Source organism: Diorhabda carinulata, chromosome 6 (assembly GCF_026250575.1).
Source record: "Diorhabda carinulata isolate Delta chromosome 6, icDioCari1.1, whole genome shotgun sequence".
Taxonomy (NCBI): domain Eukaryota; kingdom Metazoa; phylum Arthropoda; class Insecta; order Coleoptera; family Chrysomelidae; genus Diorhabda; species Diorhabda carinulata.
Genome location: NC_079465.1, coordinates 12434777 through 12451269, shown reverse-complemented (window position 1 = coordinate 12451269; position 16493 = coordinate 12434777). Strand labels below are relative to the sequence as shown.

The following is a 16493-nucleotide window of genomic DNA, read 5'->3' as shown; positions in this document are numbered from 1 at the left end:
ATTTCAATAAATTGAATGTTTATTCTGGGCTAAGTATGCGATACTCGGCCTCTGTTGAACACTTTATAACACCCCACTCTTCTGAACTTACAGCAGTAAGGAAAACAGGAACTATTACTCAAATACTTTCATTGAATTTTCTCAAGACGGACTCATTCATTTCAGAAAGTAGGTAATGTACCCATATTATGAGCATTTGCTACATTCTAATCACTTGGCCTTTCAATTGTATTCACAAATTAAGATTTTAAGTAGAATGAGGAACAAGTTCCAGAAAATGAATGTGAATAAATTTATCACAAATATTCTATTGATAAAAATTAGTATCTCAACTACTGTATTATTTTCCAGATAATACTTTGAGAACAAAATTGATGAACTGGGCAAAATCATAAAAAGATTTTGTGAGGGTTCGAGTGCAATGTATCTTGGAAGAATCAAGGCGGAAACTACAACATCAGCAAGAAAAATATGATCTAGAGTTGAAACACAATCAAGACAAATATGAACAAAAATTAAAACATGAAGAGAGGAAGAGGGCCATAAAACTGAAATTAAATTAAATATTTCTACAGTTCATATCCATGATTCGCAAAGTAGTCCAGGTATTCTACGTTAGGTGCCACAAAAATGGGGTCCACAATCGTAAGGAGAGGTTCATGAGTATTTATTTGGTTTCGATATTGAAAAACTGAAATGTTGGCTTGACTTCTCCTATAAATATGGCAGATAATATTTTAAGAGGCTCAGCGATTGTAAAACCTTGCATATTCCATATTCAGTACAGTATTCAGTACAGTTTCATAGAAAGATCTAAACCTTTTTTTCAAAATTTGAGAATTGGTAGTAATGTGGGGGTCCACCGGGTCCAATAAAATTTTGAAAGTGGTCTGTGAAGCCAAAAAGTTTGGGAACATTTCTATAGTAAATATAAAGGATTTATTTTCACAATATTATATTATTCCATTAATCTTGATGAAGTGGACTGACAAGTGCTATAAATATATAACACAAGAGTGAATTTTTCATTTTTTAATGATTCTTACAAATTATGACTTCATGCATGGAATACAACACAGAAATGCTTACAATAAGCCTTGAAAATATTATATTATTCAATTATATCTAACTAAATTTTGTCTATCAAAGCTATTTATGTATATTTCATACTACTGAATCAATATGACTGTTAACTTCTTCGATAGTTGCTGCTATATTTTCATCTATAGGAATATCAGGCTCCTGTCTGCGTCATATCAAAACTTTTTTCATTATTTTTTCCAGGAAATAATATTTGTACGTAAGTTAAATCTACTTTACTTATACACCTAGGAAAAGAAGTTATACTGTAATTTATTTCTTGAATCTTTTGCGGCTGCACTTCTGTCTTATGGATTTTACTCATATCAGGACGAATTCTTGCTAATAAAGTTAATACTTCCTCGATTAGGTACTCGGCTTGCAGTGGAATTATCAATATTTATAACAACATAAGTAATACATTTTTCGAGATTTTTCAGACTAACAGTTTCCATACCTTATTAACACCTAATCACCTGTGAAATGTCCTATTGCCTGTAGTGTTGAAATTGTATACATCTTACAGTTAAAAATTTATATTAGTAATTGCATTAATCCTGAAAAGATACGAGAGATTGAAATTTTCTAGAATGTGGAATATACACCTTCCCATCTCTAGTGTTTTTATAACTTCCCCTAATTCTTTGATAATAAATTGAACTATTTCTAAATTAATTAAATTATAATTAAAATAAGTGAAGTGACTCGTAGTAATATTTTTTTTTAAATTGAAGGAAAATGTCTAGAAAGAACTGAATAATAGCAAAGACAAAAATATTAAGAAAATTAATAACCTTATGTTGAAACAACAACCTAGTGATACTGACATACCCGATATTGTAAATGAAGTTTTATCTTTAGCCTCCAATTGTGCACAAAGAATTACTTGTGACAAATATCTTATTATGTAATATTGAATGCAACCCCAATTATCTAAATAACGAAATTCAAAATAAAAAAAAACACAATTTTAAAAATAATTTGAACAACAAAGAAAACAGTAATATCAAACTTCAAAATATAACTAAATCCAAAAGTAAAGTTTCACGTCAAAAAAATGAATCAAAGTTACGCAATAAATTAAAAGAAAAAAGATGTCCACCGAAATTATGAAAATCGAAAAATTGGAGTATGGAGCCATCATATACTTAGTTCCGCTCGACTGCTAAAAGAAAGAAAATAAAAGGAAAAGATCATCAAGTACCTGTATTTAAAAGGGTTAAGAGGTAAGCAGATTTACAAAGATATGCTTAATACCCTTGGTGATCAATGTCCTTCGTATGCGACCGTGAAAAATTGGACTGTAAGCTTCAAAAGAGGTGAATTTTCTATTGAAGAGGATGACCGATCGGAAAGGCCCGTTTCTGTGTCAGTCCCTGATGCAGTTCATTACATGATTTTATCAGACCGTCGAATTGGGCTAAAACAGATATTTGAAGCACTGAATATTTCATACGAACGCGTTCATTATATAGTTTACGTCAATTTGGACATGAGAAAGATTGCCTCAAAATGGATCCCCAAATGTTTGAATGCTGACCAAAAGCGTGCAAGGATAGAAGCATCCCATTCGATCTGTGCTTGATTTGAAAACGATGTAGACTTCTTAAACCTAATTGTTATATGGATAAGCAACAATCGATGGAATGGCGAAACTCTGGTTCACCAAGACCTAAGAAGTTTCGTGTCTAAAAATCTGCTGGAAAACTCCTTGCTTCATTTTTTTTGAGATTGCCATAGAGTACAAATGATTGATTCTTTTAATAAAGGTAGAACAATATCTGAAGATTTCTATTCGACATTACTGACCCCTCTATGGGAAAAAATTAAAGAGAAAAGACGTGGAAAGCTATCCAAAGGTGTTTTATTTTTCCAGGGCAACGCCTCTGCACACAAATCTCATGTTGCCATGCAAAAAATTCGTGATTAGGGTTTGAATTACTAGAACACCCCCCTTATTCACCAGATTTGGCTCCGTCAGACTATCATCTCTTTCCTCAACTGAAAAAAAAATCTAAAAGGTCGTGAATTTTCTTCCAACGAGGAGGTGATAAAAGCTTTGTAGGTCTGGTTTGCAAAGCAATGATAGCACATGATCTTGAGGAATCTAACCTAAGCAAATCAAGCAAGAATAAAATATAATATTAGTATCATTTAAGTGAAATTCATAGCTCTATTCAATACGCAAATTTTCAATGTCCTATCATATTTTAATAAAGACTGAAAGTAGTCGAAACGTCAAATTTTTATTTTTAAAAATTATAAAAAAAACTAATTTTAAAACAGGAGAGACCTAAAATCTGATTTAGAAGCATAAACTTTTATTATTAAGTCGCCGATTTGGTGACTACAAAATGAAGTAATTTAGCGCCTGTGAAATGATCCCACCCCGCTACCCTCGTTACAGACCTGTATGTAAAATCGTGCACATAGGTATTTATAAAAAAAATTCTTCATACTATAATTATAAATCCTTTCAGACCATCTTCCAATTTGGCAATAAAGACAGTATTCTGAATATCAGTTAATTGAGGGGGCATTAAGTACACATTTACTTCAACTGAACTGAACTTCAACTGAATTATCATCTAAAAATTTTATTTCCGTGTATTTGATTACGATTCAAGAACTTTTGAATATAGGTTGAAACGTAAATTTTTACACACTCAATATTTCCAACTGATTTTAATATAAAAGCGGTCTAAAATAAAGACAAATCATCACGAAAAACATATGAAAAAGTATAAGAAATAAAAAGTTGGAGAAAAGTATTTATTATTTGACTAAGTTTGCTTTATTTATTGTCTCTACGCCTTAATCTACCAGGTTATCCTTTTGTTTCATGAAATTTTACTCTAAGAAAAGTACTCCTAGTTAAAACAGGTAGTACGTAATTGATGAATCGAGTTTTTTTCCTGTGATTGTTCAACAACAATACAGCGTTCGTCTGACACAATGTTCCATAAACACATTATAGCACTAATAATTGTGATAATCAATTTCCGTGAATATCACTGAATGCTGTCAGGTTGACTATTATTTAATAATTGTTAACGCATATAATGAACACATAATAATTAATTCACAATAAATATTGATAATTTTAGTTTGACATATATAAATACAGTTATACTGGCCACTTTTAGTTGTGTAACAATTTTTAGGAACTGTAGTTTGAAAATAATAAACAGTAATCAATATAACTTTAATTAAAGTATATTATTGAACTATGTAACCAATTATAATAATGTTATTTTCCATGATTTTATAAGTTTTTAACTACAAGGTCAAAATTTTTAATTTAATCAATTAAATTAACTGTAACGTTAACTGAAACCTGAATTTCGTATATATGATAAATTAATAATACCACCTTTGGTATATATTATGGAATATATTACCCTTTTGAGCGAAAGTGAATCCTTAGTGAGAAATAGTCTTGTGAAATTGTAACTTGGCTTGTTGGCTAGATTTGTTCGAACGGTACGAATTGATTTTTAAGACAAATTGCATTTACCTTTCATAAAAGTAAATTATGATTTTGGGTTTTCTCCCTATTAGTTGAAGATATAGTCTGATGTTATAAAGTAGATCCTCATTATATCTAGACCATTATTCACCACTCATAAGAATGTACATGAAACAAAATGTTACCAAGTGACAACAAATTACACTCAAACATCCGGAATGATAATTCTTCATTTTGATAAATTTAATTCAAGGTTGGTTCAAAAGTTGTCATATTATGATTTCTATAGACGTGAAGATTTTGCCAAAACAGTTATGGATTAATTCCATGTTTTATAAGAATTTTTCAAATAACGATATGTAAATTTAATTACCATTAATGTTTGGAATAGAATAACAGATAAAAAATTATTGTCTCATTCTCGGTGGAAAAAAATTTTAATGGTTTGGTGTATTTAAATTCTTTGGTTAATAGTATTATATCGGAGTTGGCTCGGTTATTTTCCAATTCCTGTAACTATTCATAAGGTGAATTGGAACGTGTGGTTTCATCAGATAGCCCCAGCAATTACCCGACTTATATCCATTAGACTATTTTCTACAACATCAGTAAAATTTTATTTATAAAACAAAATCTATCAATTATCGAGAATTGAAATGTACCACAACCACATACATAAGAAAAAATAACCAGTTACTGTTCAGCTCCATAGCTCACGTCAGAACTGAACAGATAATATTTTGATTTAAGTTTTTTTCAGTCACTAATTCGTTTATTGCTCAAATGTGGGCCTTTTCACATGACACAAATATTCAAAGATTTGTCTTCTGCTGATAAGTTTAATTTTTCTATTTATTCACTATTATTGGAATTTGTTATGAGATTTTTGGCAGAATGAGTGATTGAAAATTGTTAAGCTAGTTCAATTAATCACAATTATCTTAATACATTATTCTTTAGTCGGCGGAGATATACGATACGATTAATTGACTATTATAAATTAAAACAGCATTTGTGTAGTCTCAAAAGTAAATCGCTAAGCGGTTATCAATAACATGAGATAATGAAGTAGAAACTAATATTTTCATCAAATTAGATTTCTGACGTAACATATGTGTAATAATGAAAGAGGTAAGTCTAAAAATTGGGACACATGTAGTCCATAACTACATAAAAACAATTCTGCAATAAAATAGTCCAACGTTAAGTTTGTTATATTGTGTTTGATGCAGCCTAGAAAGTGGTAAAATGAATATATCTGTACTCCTGATGGTATAACCTTAAACAAGTCGCCTTATTCGTACGCAAAGTTAAACGTACACATAACGTAATTACTGCCAGAGGATGGGAATTTTCTTATTCCAAAAAGCTGTGATGAAATTTTTGAGTCGATATCCTCCCCCAATTAATACCAGGTCTTATTTATTTCCCAACAATTTCACAGATTTCCCTCTGGGACCTCGTTATGCTAAGTTAAAAGTGATTGTTTGGTTTTTGCTTTGATTTTATATTTGAGAGATGCCGGTAAATGGTTTATATATAGCAGAAACAATTGTGAACCCCGAGGAACTTCTTCGTTTACCAATACCCGACTGGTTTTACAGCTCTTTTAGCTCACCCACTACTTTCGATTTTACAAATAAGATTCAAATAGCTCCATTTCTCTACCTCGGAATTCGTAGTGTTACATCTTAAGCAACAAAATTCCTGAGGTCACACAGTCAAAAGCCTTAGTTAGGTCACACATAATGGCATACGCGTTTTTACCCTCATAAAGACCATCAACTATGCCCTCAATAATGTTCAAGATTGCCTGAATGGTTAATTTGTGTTTTTGACATCCAAATTGACATTCAAATATTAAGTTATTATGTTCTACATAGGAGTTTAATTTTTTTTTCAGAATTTCAAATATTTTAGAAATTTCAGGTTTAATAGCTATGGGCCTATAGTTGTTAACGATATTTGAGTCGTTACATTTAAACACTGGAATCATTTTAGATATTTTCTTTCCCTGAGGCCAGTTTGTCTCGTTTATACATTTGTTATATAAGATTGTTAATGGTCCAACCGACGAACTCGAAGTAACTTCAAATATTCATTCAAAACTTTTCAAAATAGTTTCGGATATGTTTGCGAAGAATATATTCAATTCATGGTGGTTGACGTTCTGTTTTGATGTTTAGTGTTTCTTTCCTGGTTTACAATGTTCCGAATAGATTTACTCTTGTTTTTTGATTCACTGATATTTTACTGATATGCATTCATTTTTGTTATTTTAAACGATCTACGGTAGTTTTTCGTCATTTGCAGTTCTCATACCAATCCAAGAGTGAGTTTTTAGTCTCAAAAGATAGACTTCCTTGCGCATTCCCTTAAGTTCCTTAGTAAACCTCATTAATTCCGTCTCGGAAATCAATGATACTAAAACTATTATTATTTTTTGCACATTAATGACCCATAGTATTTCGATATTACACTTTTTTGCAGTTTACAGACATACTTATTGCCAGTGTAAAAGGTCTTGTAGTTAAGCTAAGAAAACCCTGACCCGAGCCTTTTGCCGACATACGAGTATTAGCGACACTTGGTAGAGAATTTTTTTTGGTATTATCAGGTAATTACTAAAAAAGCTGTGAATCAGCTTAAAGGAGCCCATTTCTCGGAAATAATTTGTTTAGTCATGTTCAATGTGTATAATATGTCATTAGCTACTTCATTTGTCATCTTTTTATGTGATTTTTTCGGCTCATTAAAAATTCTTTGATTTCATTCGAAAATTTCGAATGCATTTTTGCCATTGTTATCTTGATCATCTCTATTATAAATTCTTTCTATCATTTCCCTCAAATTGACTCCACTCTCTAAGTTATCTTCTTGGATATATTCATTTTTTCTGTTTCTCATGACTCTTTGTAAGTTTTCTCCCCTGTGTTTAGTTGTTCACAATATCATTAAAAAGTCTGCATCACCTGAACCTTTTATCTGCCCAGTATCAAACATAGCTTTATAGGGGCTTCTGCCGATTCCTCTATGAAATGATCTATTTTTTCTTAACTATAAATCTCATTCCCTCCCAATTCTTTAATCTTTCATGTTTTTATCGGTTTATACAAGTCACACCGCATAAAATATGTTGTGATTCTTTGCTTTCTGGCTATTTCGCATTACCCATAAAGCGATGACCTTCGTATATGTTCAACCTTTGTTGTCAAATCGTGTAGGGAGATTTCATAATTAGTAGTTATAACTCTAGATAAAGGAAACATTATAGGAAAAATATTTAGCATTTATTAAGGATTTCAAATGCATAAAAATTAGAGATGTATTTGGAATAACAAACTCTATAATTTTAACCATACTAGAAAATTTTAACAACGGAAAATTGATAAAACACAAGTCGTTTCAGCCACAATTAATGCCCAAATTACACAGCTTAATCTTTTATTACCGAACTGTTTTAAAAAAATTATATAACTGCTCTGTGAAAAATATTTTAAGGGGATTTTAAGGGTTATTTGGAGTATGTATTAACTTATTATACCTTTCGGTGATCGATCTTTGTTTTATAAACGTTTATAATTCCATAGAACAGCTTTATTATTATTTTTTAAGAGCTTCAGGAAAAACGTTGAAGTCATTTCATAGGTCCACAAGTACCGTTTGACGCTTTTAGTTTTATATCGCATATACAACTATTATTCCAAATGATAAGTAAAAAGTTTCAAGAAAATTGATAAAAATTATCCAACGCGCATCCCAAAAATCAACGCCATAACATTGGCTGCAGATGGAAAGATCTTTGTCTCCTGTTCATTCCATTGTTTTGATTGTTTTTTTGTTTCGGGATTGAAGTTATGGCCCTACATTTCATTTATGATTATGAAACGGCGCAAATATTCGCCTTCATTTCTGTGAAAAATTGCCAAACACTCGATGGAAACATCTTCACGACGCTGTTTTTATTCCATTGTGAGCAAGCGCGGCAACCATCTTGCGTATAGCTTTCTCATGTTCAAATTATCAGTTAACATGCGATGTAACGTACTTTTTGAAATGCTTACTAGCTCGCACACTTTCAGTCGGCGATGATCCAGTAGCACTTTGTGGATTTTCTTCAACATTTCTGGAGTCATCCCCTCATTTGGTCGACCACTGCGAGGTTGGACAAATTCACTGAAAACGTTCATTATTGATGGCTACCAAACAAATACTAAACAACGTGGCGTCTTCAAACTTGAAACATATGCTGAATAGATTATGTACTTTCTAATACAGTGGTATTTTCGAAGCAACTACCGCGATTCCAGGTCAAGCCAGTACTTCTGGGACCATCCTCGTAACTAAACGGAATTTAGGGAGATCTTAGCCATACATTTTTAGGGTTTTCTAAGTTTTTTTGGTTTTTAGTAATCCTATCATATGGTTTCTTGTTAACACTAAGGAAGCTGATATTTTTCGTTATATTTGATCGATGAATTTATATTATAAATACTTCTTGTCTTTCGCAAACAAGTAGAAGAATTTTTACCGAAAACTAATATCAAGTCCGATCAAATTTGCATTCAGATAAAAACTGTGTTCAAACTCAAGAAAATAACGCAAAGTATGAACAACAAGACAACAGGAAAACATTACGACACTTATTTATATTTGTTTCCAAATATTCCGGCTGAATAGTTTGCCTCAAATAATTGTAATTGCATAAATATTCCATTGCCATTTTCATGTGTTACTAAAGTAATCATGTTTTTTTAAAATTTTAAATTTGTTTGTACGATTGGTAATAACTATAATAAAATCCTCTCAATGTAAAGTAAATAGAATTATTTATTCTGGCATCTTTGTTATAAGAAGTTTTCTTTTTCACAAGTAATAAATGTTTAATGAGAATTAAAAAAAACACACAAATTATATTATTTTCTTATCGACACTTATTGAATTCTTAGAAATAAGAATTTTACGTACGTAATTATTCATTACTGCTACATAAACATATTTGCATGACACTATCAATAATTTTATTATGAAATATTTTCAACCTTGTAGTGCTTTTTGTATGATTTGATATTAAATACATACAGTGTTGCTAAAAAAGTTTATCATCAGGTCAGACATCTTTACATAATTATTATAGAAACACATACATTGTTACATTATAACAAAAAAGAATAGATAAAGTCAATATCTTGGAACTTTTGTATTTTGTCCAATTTTACATTGTTCTGATCTGATAATTCCTGAGATATTTTGCAGATAACAGAGTTTTACTCTATATAATTTCATTTCAATATCCATTGTCTTGCAAGTATCAGCATTTGATTTTTTTTTTTTTTTGGATAAAATTTCAATCTCCTTTACTGCAGAATCGTCCACATTATTTTGCAGTCTGGTGTACTAAGTAAAGATATCGTATGAAAGAGTAATGCAAACGCATTGAAATCTCCTCGAATGTTAACAAGCAAAATAATCTCTAATAGAGCGATGAAAATCCGCAATTTTTCAAGAAAAGACATAAAATATCTGAAGAAAGCAAACATTAGGGCTGATATTCTTAGGTACTGTATTATTGAACATTTATTTAAATAGTTTGTTGTTACTTTTTTATACTTGTAAAGATTTGGCACTTTAGGTTGCGGCTACTAGAATCCACTCATGTTTTCACTTCTCGAATTAGATATATGAACTCCAACTATTTCTCAAATCATATCTTTATATTTCAAATTAGACTAATCTATTCTATACATGTAATTCTAAGCATTAAAACAAAAGCTGCTTATGTTCAACTGATAAACCTGTTGTTTTATAACGTCCGTCACACAACTCTTGTATTCATTATATTTTTTTAAGCTTGTTTCTTGTTAATTATATCGTAATTATCGTAATGGTGAAGGATATCAGCTATCGAATCTCGAATCACCTTATATTTTTGGGAGAAAGTAATTGTTCTGTGATATTCTGGTCGTTTATTGCTTCATATTTCAATTGCCAGTATATCAAGTCTTGTAGTATTGAACGAAGATCATAAAATTATTCCAAAAATATTTGGAAAAACAGACAACACTCTCTCTCTCTCTCTCTCTATATATATATATATATATATATATATATATATATATATATATATTCTGTTTTAAATTATTTTTTTTTAATAATTTAGAAAGAAAAAGAAAAATTTGACGGTTCGACTTTTCCAAAAATTATTGATATATATATATATATATATATATATATATATATATATATATATATATATATATATATATATATATATATATATTCCTCCAATAATATTAAATTATCCGCAGGTAATATTCTGATCAATTAATCTAATAATCTAATAATTGTATCGCTACCGTACCAGAGTAAAAAATTGTGCATAATCTAAATATCTACATATTATCAATAAAATATAGAATTGATAAACAATTAGATGAAAACAGAATGACTCTTATTGGTATTTATTGAACTTCTGTTCTGTTTTTTAATACATTCAAATATAACAATACGAAATTTCTAGAAACTGAATCAAATAATAGAAACATAGAAATGGTGTACACAGTAACATTGAATAAGAAAAGCATTATAAGCAAACTTAACAGCTCTTTCGTTAAATCCAGGTTTCATTAAAAAATTGAGAGAACCAATAATAAGGGAACATAACTTTAAATCGCTCTAATAAAGCCATAAAAAGCCTTTTTTGGTTTCTTATATTATTAAAAATCAGAAATCTCTCGGAGATGACGGAAATATTTATTTTTACGAGGGTTGATATTGCTTTTTATGGCACAAAGTTGAAGGAAAAATGACTACAAATTATGGAATGCTACAGTATACATTCCACAATTAACCGGAAAATCCGTAATAGAGAATAATTTCACCGACTTGCTATATTGATGCTTGTAAATCGGCTCGCTTAAATCCTCGAACGTAGCAAGTTGAATATCTAAATCATAGATATTTAAAAAACTTTTTTGCGCTAAAATACCACACTTTCATTCGACCTGGAAATAAAACAGTAGATCCTACCAATAATGATTTGTGTGCCGTACAGTACAGACCTGATGGAAAACCATTCTACAATGAATTTTGATGACGATTGGGTGGCATTAGAAAAAAGACTAAGTTGAGAAAGTCACGAGGTTAAGGCTATAGTTCCTCTTTATCAAAATCTCCCGCCGATTAAAAAAATAGATATGACCATTTACAGCAACGGAAGGAAGTAATAACTGCGGACTATCATCTTTCTTATGACACCCTACCGTTTGAAGAAGATTAATTTTTCGAAGTGTTTTATATTAGTGTTTCATTTATTTACTCTTTTAATTATACTCGTAAATTATTACATCATTTTTCTAATTTTCTTTGTTACCTAATTATGATTAAAATGTAGTCAGAATTAAAAACAAATAAAACCTACTAAGTCTCTAAAACGTCTTGTTATTTTGGTTCAAACCCTTATATATGGGCTATAAAGTTTATAATTTAATTTGGAGTAGAAATCATTGTAAACAAGTCATAATAAACTGTAATTCTCATTATCCTACACCTAGTTGCGTGTTTGCAGATATGGATAATCTTACTCCGGAGTCATAAATATATTTATAAAGCAAGTTATTTTGAGGAATGAACGGTTAAATTCAGATCCCGAGTTAGTATGTATTGAGGAAAATACAGCTATCTTTTCACCGACTTTTTCTCATAAATGATAAATCTTAAATAAAAAATAAAATTGTAGTATACAATCCTCAACCTTATCTACAGTCTTAACTATTTTCATCATAAAACTAACCATTAGCCAAAACCTCTAAAAAACTCAATTTTGTGAATTTGACTTTAAATAAAATTTTTCTTACACACATAATCAATGGAGACTTTTCAGGATTTTATTAAAGCGCCCTTAAATTTTCAGCTCGGTGGGAATTTATTCAAGAGTCCATTTTTACCAGGGTATATAGTGGTCTTGGCGGTATTTTTAATTAAAAATTTGTAAAATGTAAGAATATACAAACTGTTTAATTATAAGCAGTTATGGAGTAACGGTGCAACCTTGTATACTTCTAATTGACTTATACAGATTGCTAGTATATTGGAAAAAACTTATATTCAATATCAGCAAAGTAACTTTTTGAACAGCCTACATAATAATCATATTTTGTTCAATACAATTTTCCACAACAAAACGTCGGATCGAAGAGTGCTTTTTATCACTCCTCATATAATATGTTTGCCGAATAAAATTTAAAGTGAAAGTAGGTTATTCTACGGACTCTCTCATGTAAAAACTTCTTCAATTTTTGCTGTAAATTTGTTGTTACTAATTGAATTATTATATTTTTATTTATTGCAAATTGTATGACTTCATTGTATCTTTACCAGCACCTGCTATAGACTTTGTTCATGTAATATTTTTACGTCTGTCCACTGAGTATTTTCTCGATTACCATATGGCCAATCCAGCACTCATCTCTTACCAAATCAAGTCAATGATTTTTTCGAAACCGTATCAATGAATCTTTCTCTCCTGTAGTCTCGTGATACTGCCATGAACAGCAAATGGAATATGTGGAATACGTGTATATATTTAAGTGAAAGTTAATTCAGCCCGTCCAACCAAAAATACGGAAAATATATAGGACCTTTCACCTTATTACGTATATATCTACAATGAACAGTTACGTACAGTTGTTTACTTTCCTATATATTTGATGAAAGATTACGAAAGTAAAAATAATAAACTAAACATTCTCAAACGCGCTGGGCAAATTAAATATTTTTTTTTCAGAAATTTACACAGACATTTGAGCCTGTAAACCATTTGTCAATTGTAACGTGTATATCAGTTCTTATTATTAGTTGACATAGCCTATACATGTGGTAATTAACACTGGGACAGATTGGTATTTTGCGTATGGCATTAAATGTTTTGGAATCAATTAATGCAAACAGGCCATATATCTGTCCGACATGCTTGAAAAGTATTGACGTAAATTGAAATTTCCTTGGAATAATTCGAGTTTCTTATAAATTTTCGATTGCACTCTGTGCAGTTTTTTTGTTACTGTTGAAATTATGGAAAACTATCTTTATTGGATCTATTTAGTTGATTTCGTTCGTCATGCGAAATATAATCATAAAATCATACTTAGACTAGAACACAAAACATGACAATCAGTTGAAATATCTGAGCACCTGTATTATTTTTCAACTATAATGAAGCTTTACCCCTTGAACTTAACAACAGCTGTCGAATAAAAAAGTCCAACCGACACTTTGATTTCTTCCAAATCAATGTTTTGATATTTTGTTCTCGCTAAAATTTGGAGTGTTGCAATTTTATATGTTGATTAGTGCAATTTACAATTACCATCAATATTTCTACGCAGAAATGGGCCCTGGTTTCTGATTCCGTTTCCAAGTTTTAACTGCTAGATTTAGATTTGATATTGATTAAAAGAAATTATTATTTTTCTTTAATTATGAGAATATTCATAATCGTCAACGCCTTCAAAATAACTTTAAGTCAGCTAGCTCTCTTTCAACATGATCTACTTCTGATTGTTTCCAAATGTCTCAAAGAGAACAAGCATAATTGTCCCCAGACGCTCTTGTTATTTTTCTCGTTAAATGATGAAAAATTGTGGTTGATCAGTATATTATTCCAAGAAAATGTACTTATTTTCGATGGAAACTATCAAAAACCCGGAAGATTAACAACTTGTCCAACAAAAATCACGTTCACTAATGTTGTAGAGTGCGAGTTCGCGATAATATGAATGATTGTTTTTCATCTAAACGTATGAATCGCATCATATTATATATATGGACTTGAAGATCGATAATAATCAAAACAGAGTAGTGGATATACTTTTTACAAAGTTTGTAATAATTTAATGAAGTATTTTGGGGTGAAATTATAGATACTTACAGAGCTATTTCCTAATATACACTGTCGTTGACTGTGATGTCAACTGTTCAGGATACATTGAGAATTCCGACAGACAGCCCAAAGTTTCAAACCAGCGAAGGATAAATAAGGGCAATACAAAATATATTTCCAATTATTTTTAAGGTGACGATAGTAGCAAAATTTTTGAATTTTTTTTTCTGCATACATTCCCCATTTTATATCAAACGTAAAGAAGCGATACCAAAGCCCTATTGGTATCTAAGTTATAAATCGCTTATCTTCATTATCGCATCCATAAAATTATATTTATAAAAAAAACGTTACATTTCCGTGTATATATCAAAAATACAAGTAAATTCGGACGTGGAAGTTATAAACTATCTATTTCATTGAAATCCTATCCCCCAGTTCCCGCAAGATTGAAATTAACAAACTCCTAAATTGAAAATTCATAAATTCTAAGGTTAACGCAAACGATGAAGACCTCTACTTTCACCAAAGATGAAATAAATTATTATATACTTCCTGCAGATTTTTTTTCATGTTTTCGATTTTTTTCGGGATAAAAGTATCTTGTATGTGTTAGTAATAAATTATCTTTATACAAAATTTCACTCAACTCCTACTGGCAGTTTTTACGTGATTACACACATCCAAACTTTCACATTTATGATATTAGCATCTAAGTTTATTTGAAATTATATAATACTGATTTTGTTCTTTTGGAAAAAATAGTGAATTCAGTCACATAATTATAGTAAGTGAAGCATACCACTTTGATGAAAGGTTTTTTGAATTAAAATTGTCAGAATTTCATTATTAACTCACCAATTCCTAATTTTCTGTATCTCCTTAATTTTTACTTGCGGTATTTCATCTAATCCATGGTAAAAGGGCTGAAGATTTGTTTTGGGTGCCATATCGAAAAAAAGTCACGGTAGTGAAATACACTAATGTTCAATAATGAGATTAAAACAGTTGTTTCGTACTGTAAACAGCGGTTTATTATGACGGACTACTTATTTAGTTATTACTACTTTACGTATTCGCGCCGACTAAAGAAATTATCCATACTATACCTGGAAGACACTTACCTGTCAGCAGAAATTGAAAGTTGGTTCATCGGAGGGGCAGCCTAGTTTAGCGATATTTGAATGTACAGGTCCGGAATTCGTCAACCGATGCGTATCAATAATTTTGACACTAAATTGTATGAAAATGAAGAACAGTGGTTTATAGATCGATGAACTATAATTTATATAGACGATATTCTTATAAAGAGATGCTTAGCATATCGTACTTCCGCTCAAATAGTGTCATAAGTCAAAAAAACAAACTATCAAGTTTTCTAGCACCAATAGTACAATAAAACAATGGACAAAAAATATTAGAAGCTATAAAGGACCATCCACATTTATTAATAACTGGCCAGTAGTCAAAAACAAGGAGAAAAAGAAATATACACAGAGGCTTTAATAGATTTTAGGAAAAATAGGAAAGAGAGTATGAAATGGAATAAGAAAGAAGATTGAAGGATGTGTGTTAAAGTAACAAAATAGAAAAAATTTGGGAGAAGTTTAGTAAAAGAATGGTACAAGCAAAAGTAAAGTGTGGTGTAGAGAAAAAAAACGAAAAACGTTAATGTTTCTAAATACTAAGAGAAAATATCAAATGCAGCACATTGAAAAGATAGAGAAGGATTTTTCTCTCTCGCTAAAGAAATAGGTAAGAAATAGAGAAAGGGAGTAATTCAAGCCATTAGGCTCTTTAGGCCTCCAGTGCTGAATGGGTGATTTATTAATGAGCGTCAATATTTGACCCCGAAAAACCTGGTTAGTAATGTAAGTATTTTTATATTTTAATTCGAATTTCGCGCTCTAGATAGGGAATTTTGAGAGGTTAGGTTGGTAACACCGATCGAGACTTGCGTCAGATAAATGTAAGCACAATAAAAATAAAAATCATTTTGAAATGTTTTTTTGAATTTATTCTGGTCATCCAAGAAAGAAGTTTACACTAAATGAAGATTTAAAC

General features: G+C 30.4%; 1 protein-coding gene across 1 annotated transcript in view; it reads right to left on the bottom strand.

The window, feature by feature from the left end:
- The window catches only part of LOC130896047 (alpha-tocopherol transfer protein-like), a 125817-nt gene extending 110270 nt beyond the window's left edge, over positions 1 to 15547 (bottom strand). Inside the window, exon 1 of the mRNA XM_057803813.1 lies at positions 15288 to 15547. Within this exon, the coding sequence (XP_057659796.1) occupies positions 15288 to 15379 (92 nt within the window). The 5' untranslated portion in view covers positions 15380 to 15547. The remainder of the gene's footprint in view (positions 1 to 15287) is intronic.
- Positions 15548 to 16493: the final 946 nt, after the last annotated feature.